Source organism: Molossus molossus, unplaced genomic scaffold (assembly GCF_014108415.1).
Source record: "Molossus molossus isolate mMolMol1 unplaced genomic scaffold, mMolMol1.p scaffold_m16_p_8, whole genome shotgun sequence".
NCBI lineage: Eukaryota > Metazoa > Chordata > Mammalia > Chiroptera > Molossidae > Molossus > Molossus molossus.
Genome location: NW_023425402.1, coordinates 11,740,741 through 11,752,978, shown reverse-complemented (window position 1 = coordinate 11,752,978; position 12,238 = coordinate 11,740,741). Strand labels below are relative to the sequence as shown.

At 59.3% G+C, this 12,238-nt stretch overlaps 1 protein-coding gene across 1 annotated transcript in view; it reads left to right on the top strand.

Moving 5' to 3' along the window:
- The window catches only part of LRFN2 (leucine rich repeat and fibronectin type III domain containing 2), a 181,021-nt gene extending 169,290 nt beyond the window's left edge, over window positions 1–11,731 (top strand). Inside the window, exon 3 of the mRNA XM_036248783.1 lies at window positions 10,444–11,731. Coding sequence (XP_036104676.1) covers window positions 10,444–11,422 — 979 coding nt within the window. The 3' untranslated portion in view covers window positions 11,423–11,731. The remainder of the gene's footprint in view (window positions 1–10,443) is intronic.
- The last annotated feature ends 507 nt before the right edge of the window (window positions 11,732–12,238 follow it).

Here is a 12,238-nt window from a genome sequence, read left to right as displayed (position 1 = left end):
CCAATCTGACGGGCCAACCAAGCCCACGGGCACTGAACCAAGAAGCCCCTGGTGACTGCCACCCACGTGTGGGTCAGTCACACTGAAGTGACAGACATGTTTCCAACAACCTCTGCTCTTCCTGCCCACCTGGCAGAGTTTGCTTTCTGATAACATTTTTTTTTTTTTTTGGCCATTTTAAAAATTGTGCTAAAATATACATAACATAACATTTGCTATTCTAACCAGTTTTAAGTGTGCGGTTCAGTGGCTTTAAGTCATTCACACTGTTATGCAGCATCAGCACCGTCCGTCCTCAGGGCTTCATCCTGCCGAACTGAGGGGAGCGGTCTGATCAGGTTCATCCCTGGTGGGGGGCACTGACTCGGGTCCGTGCACCTGGACGCGGCTGGAACCTTCCTTCTGCGTGCTCCTGAGTTTACAACGGCGTATAATTGGTCTGACACCTTCTGCGTTTTTTCTGGAAGTGATGAATTGCTATTGAGCAAGCTTTTCTCAGCTCCTCGAGGAGAGAAATGGCAACTGTCATTGTTGTTGTCGCTGGGGCACCACATGGCCCTGGGAGGGGAGCAGAGGGGCTGCCGTGTTCATCCCCACCGGGCTTGCTTCTCTCACTCGGCACAGCAGGTGGGTACGGCGATCCCCATTTCACACTCAGGCAAACTGAGGCTCAGAGGAGGAAAAGGATCCAGAGTCACGCTGTCGGTCGGCGGCAGACCGGCCTTCGGGGAGATTTCCGTTTGACTGCAAAGACCACACCTTTTCCTCTGAGACCTGCCGACCCAGTTCTTGACGACTGGGAGCTCGAGACAATTAAATACAGAGAAAGTTCCACATCCACAGAGACTTGGATGCGAAGAGACAGAGAGAATGAGAAAGGGAGAAAGATAAGGGGGGTGCAGCGGGGGGTGGAGGGGCTTGCCTGAGTCTCTCAGCCTGCAGCGGTAGAAATGCCACCCCAGGGGAACAGTGGGTGCAGAATGGCTTCACAGCAACCCTAGGGACATCCCAGGCTGCATCCACTGACAGCCCGCTCGGCGGGGCCTCCACGGGAGTGCGATGTCTGTTTGGGGGACTGTGGGTCTGACTCGGCTCTCACAGCCGTGTGGTCAGAGGGGAGCGGCCGGCGTGTACGCTGGACAGTGTCGGAGGAAGGGTCAGGAGGAAGGCAAGTGTGAGCTCGGGAGAATCGAAGGCTCACAGTGGGCTGAGAGAGCTGCCGCACAATTTGGGAATCACCAACACATGTCAGAGAGAGAAACACCTTGTTCTGGGTGTCCCCACGGGGCCGAGTTGGGGACGGTTGGAGGGAGCAGCAGCTGTCACCCCAGCCCAATGTGAGCGGGGAATCTGAGCCGCTGGGGGGGTGTGAAGCTGGGGTGGGCTGCCTGGCACGTCCCTGGAAGAGCATGGAGCCTGTTACAGAGGGACGGACGGGCCCTCTCCCCTCCCCTCTGGGAGCCCTGAGCACCGTGTCCTGTGGTCTGGGAATGGAGATGGCAGAGGGAGGACTGGAAAGAGCCGGCGGATGTCCTGGTAAATCAGGCTGCGCCTGGGCTGCGGGGGAGGCTGGGCCAGCAGCCTGTGCCCAGACACACTGCCAGACCGCAGACAGCTGGGCCCGAGCCGGGCTGGGCACCTGATACCTGCCTCGCCCATCAGTATCTAACTGAACCTTGCGCCTGCGGGACCCATCTCTGTCCTGTCGGGATGAGATGACTCCCTCACTCAGTCACTAGCACACTGAGCCCTCACTGTGGGCCAGGCTTGGTTCTAGTAATCGGCACCGACTCATTTAGTGCTGATAGCAACCCTGTGAGGGGGGCCTGTCATCTCTGCCCCCTCACAGAGAGATCGGCGGCTTGCCCGAGGTCACACGGCCAGTGAGTGACAGTTCTGGGCTTTGAACCCTGTTGGTCCAGTGCTCTGACCTGGCTTTGTCCTCTCCACATGGAGCGACACTTTGTCTCAGCCAGACGCAGGGGCTGGTGATTTCCGAGCCTGTGCCCGGCAGCTGGCTCTGCCACACACCCTGAGTCAGGAGGCAAAGGCAGTGCCTCTCGGGTCACATTCTCACCTGCCACCAGGCGAGTCCTTACCCTGGGAGATGCGCCCAGGGCAGCCTGCCGGGCTTGGCTCACTTTGGCCCACCTTCCAGTATCTAATGTCTGCAGTCGCTGCGCCAGGGCTTAGCTGGCACTGATGCCACCAGTCTTCTGAGTGACTTCTGGACGCACATGGGGCAGAAAACATGCCCTGCCGTGGGTGTGAAGCCACCGTGTCTGCCTGCTGGCCCAGCCCGGATCCAGGCGCTGCCCACACCTCCCGGAGTCTGGCTTGCTCGGGTGTGCCGGCCACGTGTCCCCAAGATCTGGATTTTCACGATCAGTGATCCATTTCCTCCGGTTCGGCATCCCCCACTCCTTACACAGCAAGCCTTCCAGGGGCGCTCCTGCGGTTGTGGGAAGGGCCGCTGGCGCTCTGCCTCGGCACCTGCGTGGCACCGGGCTCCGCCGCTCACCGGCAGGGCGAAGCCGCCCTCCTAGACTTGCTGTGAGGATTAAGTTAGCGGGTACGCGTAGATTACTCAAAGCTGTTGGACCTACAGTAAGCGTTCAATAAATGTTAGCTGTCGTCGCAGGAAGATAAATATTTTTAATTGCTCTCAAACAGCCCAACTCTAAGACGTGCTTCTTGCTAAAATCTGATTCTGCTCCACTCCGTTCAAGGCCGTGCAGCCTAGGGTAGACAAAGCTCGGGCCTGGCGGACCTCACTTATCACACGGGCTCAGCCCTTTCCAGCCGTGTGAACTGGGCAGGTGGCCCGTCTGCCTGAGCCTCAGTACCCTCCTCTGTCATGTGGGTCACCATTCCTACCTCACAGAGGCAGCATGATGGAGCAGAGACCTGCCTGTCAAGGGCTCGGCACACGGTGAGTAGGCAGTAAATTGTGTTCAAGATAGAAATAGCCCCGTCTCCACTCCTGCAGTGCGCCCAGGGACACAGACAGCACCTTTGGGGCTCGCGGGGCAAGGGAGAGGCTGGGAGCCAGGGCCGCTTGCTCGGTTTAATGAGGCCCTTTCATGTGCCCTGAGGTCTTGCATCCGGCCGGAGAGGTTGGCAGGCCAGTGATTCTGTGAAGAGTCAGTAATGAGGGTGCAGAGCCAGGCAAGGGGAGTGGAGAGGCTTGCTGCGCCTTCTCCAAATTAGTGCTGGGGCCCAGCAGGCCGCTGGGGTGCATCACTAATGGGGGAGGGGAAGAGCACCCAAAAAGTGCTGGCGCTGGGGCGGTGGGGCGGGGGAGGCTGGAGAGGAAAGAGCCGGAGTTTGTGACAACGCCAAGGAAACCAGAACTGCGTTTCTCGTGTGGACACCAGCACCAAATTCCTTCTCTTACACAAATACACACTCACCTCGTACCTGTCACACACCTCACGGAACAGCCCCTCGAGTTCACCTCTGATCGCAGCGGGCTGAGTTAGTCAGGAGAGCTAATGATGGTTGAAACGCTTAAAGGCTCCAACAGGACAGAATTCGATTTCTGGCCCTCCTGGGAGCCCCGGGTGGTACACCCGGTCAGTCGGGATATTTTCTTCACTTGAAGACTCAGGCTCCAGGTTTCCATCACCCCCGGGCCTTGTTGTCATCCATGTGGTCAAGGAGGGTCACCACACCCAGGGTCCGGCCAGCAACAGGGAAGGGGGGGGGCGCAGGTGCTCTCTCCCTTTGAAGGCCTGCCTGGCCCAGGGGGGGCACGCACTGCTGCCACCTCACTCCGTCTGCCAGAAGGTACTGCTTGGACGCCCCTAGGTGCAAGGGAGGCTGGGAGCGCAGGCCGGAGTGAGCCCAGGAGCGTGGAGAGTGCACTCTGGTCGTCAGCTCACAGGTTTTGGGTGGCGACGCTTGGCATCTCTCCCGTTCCGTGGCTGGATGCCCCTAGTGCCTGTGAGTGGGGCCGTCCGGGAAGAGCAGGCTTGGCCTGCAGCGTCTCTGGAAGAGGTCACACCGGGAGCCACCTCAGCAGTGTCAGGAGACTGTGGGAGCCTGGGGGTGGGGTTGAGGGACTAGCAGGAGAGCTGGAAACAATGACTGAGGTTGCCTGGAATCAGAACCTTCCAGACCGTATTCATGGACATTTATTCTCTCTCTCTCAGACACACACACGCTCAGCTCTCAAATGATATCAGACACACAGATATGCCCCCCACACTGTGTCACACACACGCACACGCGTTTCCCTTCATGCCTGCACACTCCCCCCCAAACCCTTAACTACATCACACCCCTGAACGTCGTTAGGAGTCCCTGCGGTGAGCCTCTCTGGACAAACCTCTGCCCACCAGCCAGCGTCACCTCCACGAGCGAGCCATCGCACTGAAGTGAGAACAGCCCACACTTGGATAGCCTCCCACTGAGCAGAGCCCTCTCCCAGCCACTGCTCCATGTCCCGATGGGCGTGGAGACGCAAAGATGACTAGGACACAGACCGAGGCCTCATGGGAGACGCAGCACAGACCCGGGGCACCAACGGAGGGGTCCACAGAGGGCCGTGGGACAGGAGCGCAGGGGCGGGCTGGAGAGGCCGTCTGAGTCAGGCCTGAAGGACGGATGAGGTCCCAGGGGGAGGAGGAGCTGGAGAATCCAGGAGGAGGGGCTGCTATGCACAGAAGCTTCGAGGTGCTTTGTTTGGGGAGTGGCGAGACACTCAGGGAGGGTGTCCCAGAGCTTCCAAGGCTGGAGGTCCGCTAGGTGAGGCCAAGATGTGCTGCGGCTGACACGAAGTGGTGACAGTCTTTTTCCAAAGCGTGAGGAGAAAATGATAAATTAATAGGCAGAGTATCCTTGTTATGCAATGGGCATCTCTTTGTGTCACTCAGGAGGCAGTCGGGGGAAAGAACACTCTCAGAGGGAGTTCAGTGCAGGGGCTGGATTATATGGGTGATGGAACTGCTGGGGGTCAAGCAGGGGGACAGTGAGGCATTGAGGTTAGCTAGAGCCCAAAGCCACTAACACCCCTCCCCCGTCCAAGGATGGAGGAACACGGAGGAGATGTTATGACCAGAGCCTGAGCTCCACATCTATCTGCAGGAGAGAGAACCCCAGGAACTGGGACCAGAGAGGAGGCTCGGGAGCCAAGGGGGAGAAGCAGAAAAAGGAAGCAATACTAGCTTCTCCCCTCCTGCAACCCTCCAGTCTTCCTCCAGTGCTTCCATTGGCCAACTCCGTCTGGAAGCCTGAGGGCAAAGGAGCCTGGGAACAGGCAAGGGAGCCTGGGAAATGTAGTTCCTCATCAGGGCGAGGGGCTGGTGAAAGGAGACATCTCTGAGAGCTAGTAGAATCGCAGTATGCTGTGATTTCTGTCTTAGACCCCTGGTATCAGCTGTAGGTATCATCTGTAGATGTGTTTGCTAGTGTTAAATTGATTGAACAAATGCCAAATGAACATGAATAGGGAAAAAAAAAAAAAAGAAAAGAAAAACCATTCAGAAGCAGCCTCTTACGCTTGTGTTGTTTTTCCTGGGTGAGTGCTTGGAGTTGCAATTTTAAATTGTGTTTCAGAGCATGTGAGCTAAATTAAATTTAACACATCGGAGCAACTTCACTTAAAATAGCAATTCACGTTTTCTGCTAGCAGAAGTGTCACTAGTTTATGTGACGGGAAGAAAACGCTCAGAATTTCAGGATGCGCCTTCCACCCAGAGGCTGTGCCCTGCTGGTTGCGCCAGATGTCGTCTCCATCCGCTCCTCCCGCCCCGCGGTGCCCTGGGACACGGAGCAGCATGCACCCAGGAGCTCTGGCTTTGGGCTGGGCTCAGCCATGGGGAGCCGCGGCAGAGCAGCAGGAGAGGGAAGAGAGTGGGATTAGGGTGCTTGTTTGTCTGGTCCCCATGCTATAAGAGTGCCCCTGGCTGCCCCTGCCCTTCATCTAAATTTCTTACACCAAGTGTCGCAACGGGGGATAATTTTGCCCACAAAGGACAGACATCTAGCAATAGCTGGAGACATGTCGGGTTGTCAGAAAGGAGATGCTTCTGGCGTCTGTGGGCAGGGGTCGGGGCTGCTTGTGAAACCTGCGGTGCACAGGACAGCCTGCAAAACAAGAATTATTCAGCCCGAAGCATCGGCAGCGCCAAGGCTGGGAACTCTCACCTAGATCAGTGCTTCTCAAGCTATTCGCAGTGAAGGGCTGGGGCTGTTTTCTCCCCATCTGTTGCAGACTAACGGTTTTGTAAGAATAGAGTAGAAATAAATGATCAGGAAAAATGGCCATGAGTTGGATGTCACAATCAGTGCCAAGTTGCTGTAAAAGTTTCTTAATGCTTGCTGTCTATTTCTGTACTGCCCGATCGTGAGCCGGAGTCATAGTCACGGACCAGCATCCAGCTGTGGACCTGCGTGGTTCTCTCTCCTTCCTGGGTTTGGTGACCTCCCCTGGTAACAGCTTGGCTGCTGCCACCCTGAGTTATTTCCCTGTGGTCCCCATCCCCTGTCCACCCCTTGGGAATGAGGTCTTTGTAAGTAAAGTCTCACTACCCCTCCATGAGTGCGCCTTCTGCCCCTGAAAAGCCGGGCTGATTCTGCAGCATTTCCCTAAAAGCGGGTGCCAAGCCAGGGGTGTGGGTGGCAGGCCAAGGAGGTGATGGGGAGCCAGGTCTGGGAGCCCAGCTCGAGAGCTCGGGCTGTGCCTCAGAAGTCACCCTTGAAGTGTTCCGGGTGAGGCGCACGGCCGGCGCTGTGCGTCAGAGCAGCTCTTGGAGGTGCGGTGCGAGCACGGCCAGAGGCAGGAGAGTCATGGGAGGCGGATTCATCCAGGCCAGAGCCGGGGAGCCTGAGCCAAGTGTGCGGGCGGGCCGGAGGCCCAGGCGTGGGACTGCCAGCCAGGGTGCCGGTGTCACATGGGCAGGGAGGAAGGCGCGATCCAGCCTCCCAGCCGGCCCTGGGACGCAGTGGCTGGTCATGTTGGGACCATGAGGAGGTAGACAAGGCCACATGGGCAGCGGATGAGTTTGGTTCGGTCCCTCGAGTTTGAATAGTGCCCATTTCAGGTGACTTTCTCATGCATTTTGTCCTTTCTGTGGCCTGGAGTAGGGAGCGGTCCCACTTCTAAGAGTATGGGCTCGACTCCCAGTGGGTCCAGATCTGGCCGCAGCTCCTCCAGGGCCCGCTGAAAGTGGGAACTGCCTAGCTTCCTCCTTCCCTGGCTGGGAATGATAACCAACTCGGGGCTGTCAGGAGATTACAGCGGGGAAACTTCCAGGCACAGGATTAGACGTGGTGAACACTGGTTAGTGCTGCTGTTGGTAAAGGCTTGACTGTCAGAGCTGTTTTGAGCCACGTGGCCCCTGCTCTGCTTAAGTACACACACACACACGCACACGCACACATGCATGCACATATAAATGCACACATATGCACCACGCATGCACACATGCATGCACACACGCGCACGCGCACACACACACAGGTGCACATATGCACACACCCACGCACACATGGCAGAGGAACCAGGAGCAGCTTTCTTCTGAAGGCCAATTATTGTGCGAGGCTTTTCCAAGCCTGGCCCTTCACCCGGGAGCCAAGGATCAGCCTCACCCTGTCACACATCATTTGCAGCACGGCCCAGTTGTGGCTTCATCACACCATGACTTTCCCTGGGGAAGCAACGGGGAGAAAGGTCAAGCAGGGTCCCTCACAAAGTCCCCGGCAGAGGGCAGAAAAACAGGGCAGGGGCTACTGGCAGCGGTCAGGAGCACCGGCTCTGGGGCCAGACTGCCTGGTTCAGACCCCAGCTCCGCCACTTACTAGGGTGCCCTTAGTCCTTCTGTGTCTCGGTTCTTTACCAGTAAAATGGAAATGACAGTAACAGTAACGACCTCCCCAACAACAGTCAGGAGGACTAAATGAGGATTGATCCTCTGAAAGACCTTGAACGGCGGCTGGCACAGAGCAGGCCTCCGTGTCGGCTCCCTTCCTGTGTTTACTGCCGGTGCCAGCAGGCCCTGCTCCCAGGAGAAGACAGCGTAAACACTGCGGTGGTTCCCGGGCCGTGGGTCACTTCCCGTGTCCTGAGGTTGTTGTGAACATGAAATGTGGCGTGGAATGTGGACGGCCTCATCACATAACAGGTGTTCAATAAACCAGCCGGCCCACCCCACCCTCCAGTGGATCTGCGCTTACGTTGCTCGTGCCCCGGCCAGGTGACCCAGGGCTGTGACTCCGTGGACGGGCTGGGCCGCTGGGTTTGAACCCAGCTCTGCCGGTTGGGTTTGCCCCCCACCCCCGAGCCTGTTTCCCTGCAGGAGGAGGGGCATACCAGCGGCTGCCTCCGGATGCTGCTGGGGGACAATGTGAGGTGGTAGGCACAGGGCACCTAAGACAGCCTGGCACCCCGCTGCCCCGTGGACTCTGCCCTGACTGTTGTCGCTGTTCAGGAGGTGGTGGCTCCTGTCTCTCCAGCTTGCAGCCTGACCCGGGGAAGGAAGTGGGCCCTGTAGCACTGGCCAGAGGGCTCTGCCCAGTGACCTCCCGCAGGCCAGAGATCCTGCTGGCGGAGGAGTGTGAGGCACAGGGTCCCTGAGCGCCGTCCCAGGAAGGAGTGGCTGACAGGCCCCAGGCCAGGGAGGGCCTGAGATGAGGAAAAATGTCCCTTGGTTGTCATGGTGAGGAACAAGCCCGGACTGTGGACCCAGAAGCTACTGTTCAAGTCCCAGCTGTGTGACCTCGGGCAAATCACTGAGCCTCTCTGCGTCTCAGCCATTCCATTGCCTGGCATGAGAGCAGGCGTCCCCTGTCTCACAGGACTGCCACGAAGCCCAGCGAAACAGGTAGGCTAAGGGGCTGGCCTGCAGGCGCTGGCTGGACCCACCACCGCTCCCCCCAGCTGCCTCTGCTGCCCCAAGCACGGTAGCTATGGGTTGGGGTGAAGCAGGGGACAAGGCCCCTTCATGTGGCTTCCTCGGCAGCAGAGCAGCGGGGAGGGTGAAGAGGGAGGCAGTTTCCGCGCTGCCCGCTGATGGGATGTCAATACCTGCCCGTCATCTCCACTCCTTCATGCGGACATCTTGGGGGGAGGTTCTCAGCCTCTGGAATTTTATGTTTGAGATCTCAATTAAACTGCTGGCTCTGGGTTTGAGGGTTTGACACTTGCTGGTGAAGCCCTTGAATAGTAGGGGCAGGGAAGTGGAGGGTCCTTGGGGGGACGGGCTCTGGGAAGGCTGCAGAGAGGGGCGTGGCATCGTCAGGCTGAGGGGGACGTTCTGCAGGAGTGCGTAGGGGTAACCTAGGCATCCTCTCTGGAAACAGCACAGGTGCCATCCCCGGACAAGGCCTCAGCCATCAGGGCTGGCATCCAGGCTTCCTGTGGGTCCAGGCAAGAGAGCCCCAGGCTGCACGGGATGCCCCCCCGTGTGGGGAGACGGTTGCCCCATCAGAGCCTCCTGAGGCAGAGGAGCCCATCTAGGCCTGCCCGACCAGAGAGACTCTTTCTGCAGGTCTCTGGACGAGCCCGGCCTGCTAAGGCTATGACGGAGGACCCGCCCTCCCCCTGGGAAGCAGAATCCCCCTCTAGTCTCTGGCATTGCTCCCTCCGGCCCCACTTTGCCCCAGCAAACTTCTCACTCCCTAGGCAGGAGACAGCCATGGGGAGGTGAGGACGGCCTTGGCCCCCGAGGTCAGGACCGGCCTGCGCCTCAGTACAGCGCGGGACCCTGACAGGAGGCTCCGTCAATGTTGCTGGGTCTCCCAGGACAGAATGAGGTGGGACCAAGCCCTCAGGTGGGCTGGATGGGGGCCAGGGCCGGCCTGACTCACCACCCCCAGAGACTCTGAGAATATTGGCAGCGGGCTTGGCAGAAGTGGGGCTCGGTGTGGGGGTGCAGGGCTCCCTTTGTTTAATTTCTGCTTCTTCTTCAGGCCTTTAACTCTCTGCCTCTCTGTGTCTCTCCCTCTGCCCCTCCCTGTGTTTGCTCTCTCGTCTCTGCTGGGTTTCCCTTTTCTTCTCTGTGCCTCCGTCTCCAAACTGCCTCCCTGTCTCCACTGTCAACACACCCGCTTCATCCCCACCTCTTCGCTGTCTCTCCCACACCCGCTCATGGATGTCTGTGTACATCTCTCGCGGACGCTCTACCCTCGAATGTCTCTCACGCACTTCCGTCTCCACTCCTCACGTCTCTCGGACGCCTTCACTGTCCTGCCCTGTTCCTGTCACCCACCTGTCCCTTCCACTCCTCTCGCCCCATCCATCCTCCTCTCTCCCCTTCCCTGTCTCTTCACCTGTCCCCGTCTCTCCTGCTCTGCCTCGTACTGTGTCCCTGTGTCTGTCTCTCGCCCCCCACTTCTCCATCTGTCCTGGGTCTGTCATCCCCTCTCTGTCTATTTCTGACTCCACCCCCCCCTGCTGTCCCTCGCCACCCCTCCCCTCTGTGTCCACCCCCACCACCCTAGGATGATCCCAGCTTCCAACAAGGCCTTTGTGGTCACCAACCTGGTGTCAGGGACCGGCTACGACCTGTGCGTGCTGGCCGTGTGGGACGACACAGCCACGACACTCACGGCCACCAACATCGTGGGCTGCGCCCAGTTCTTCACCAAGGCCGACTACCCGCAGTGCCAGTCGATGCACAGCCAGCTCCTGGGCGGCACCATGGTCCTGGTCATCGGCGGCATCATCGTGGCCACGCTGCTGGTCTTCATCGTCATCCTCATGGTGCGCTACAAGGTCTGCAACCACGAGGCCCCCGGCAAGATGGTGGCTGCCACGGTCAGCAACGTGCACTCGCAAACCAACGGGGCCCAGCAGCCCGCTCTGGGCAGCGTGCCCGGCGGGGCCCCCGCGCTGGGGCCGCCCAAGGTGGTGGTGCGCAACGAGCTGATGGAGTTCAGTCCCAGCTTGGCCCGAGGCAGTGACTCCTCTTCCTCCAGCTCCCTGGGCAGTGGAGAGGCTGCGGCCCTGGGACAGGGTCCCTGGAGGCTCCCGCCCCCGGCCCCACGCCCCAAGCCCAGCCTTGACCGCCTGATGGGGGCCTTTGCCTCCCTGGACCTCAAGAGTCAGAGGAAGGAGGAGCTGCTGGACTCCAGGACTCCAGGCGGGAGAGGGTCTGGGACGTCAGCCAGGGGCCACCACTCGGACCGAGAGCCACTGCTGGGACCACCTGCGGCCAGGGCCAGGAGCCTGCTCCCTCTGCCCCTGGAGGGCAAAGCCAAACGCAGCCATTCCTTCGACATGGGGGACTTCGCGGCTGCAGCTGTGGCAGCAGGGGGGGTGGCCCCAGGTGGCTACAGCCCCCCGCGGAGGGTCTCGAACATCTGGACAAAGCGCAGCCTCTCGGTCAATGGCATGCTCCTGCCCTTTGAGGAGAGTGACCTAGTGGGGGCCCGGGGGACTTTTGGCAGCTCCGAATGGGTGATGGAGAGCACGGTGTAGGCTCAGAGCAGGGTGTCCTCCGTCCAACGCTTGCAGGTAGAAGGAGGGAAAGAATCTTCACTGGCGAGTCTCTGTGGGGTTTCCATGGTGATGTTTACATCCAGGGACAGTTTAGTCTCCCTGTCAAAGGCCTCCCCCACACAACCCATGCCACCTTCCCAGGCCTGGCCCCCACCACCCCCCGGGGTGTGCTCAGGGAAAGCAGCCTCGACGGCCAGTGTGGGACTGAGCCCTGAGTGTTGGGAAGGCGGGGCCCTCGCCTTTCTGACCACAAATGCAGTGTACAAGCAAGTGGCTTTGGATTGCTTATGGTTCCGGTGTTGTTTTTATTTCTTAATTTATTTCCTTCCACCTCCCAAATGCCTCCTCTTCATTCCCACAGAGAAGGGAGTTTGCTGGTCAGGCCCCAGCGGCCCGGCAGCGGGCGGGCACTGCCACCTGGGGAGGGGCTGGCTGCTTCCACACTTGTTTGGAGGAAGGCGGTGGAGTCCCCTGTCCAGACCCCTCGTTGTTCACAACCGTCCCCACACTTGGGAAGGCTCAGTGACCCCCCACACCTGACCCAGCTTCCTCCGCTTCTCCAACATGACTGCCCACATCCATCACACCCGCTGAAACCAGAGGGTGACGTCGGGGCTCCTCGCGGGGCAGGGAGCAGGCCTCGCTGGAGGTCCTTGACTCTTGGAGGTCCCCTGAGATGTTTGCCTCTCTTGGGGGGAAGCTGAGACAGAAAGTCCCCATGAGCATGCGGTGGGCTGAGGGGACTTCTCTACGGACGGCAGAGCGGGTTGGCGTAGGAGCACTGGACTTCAAGTC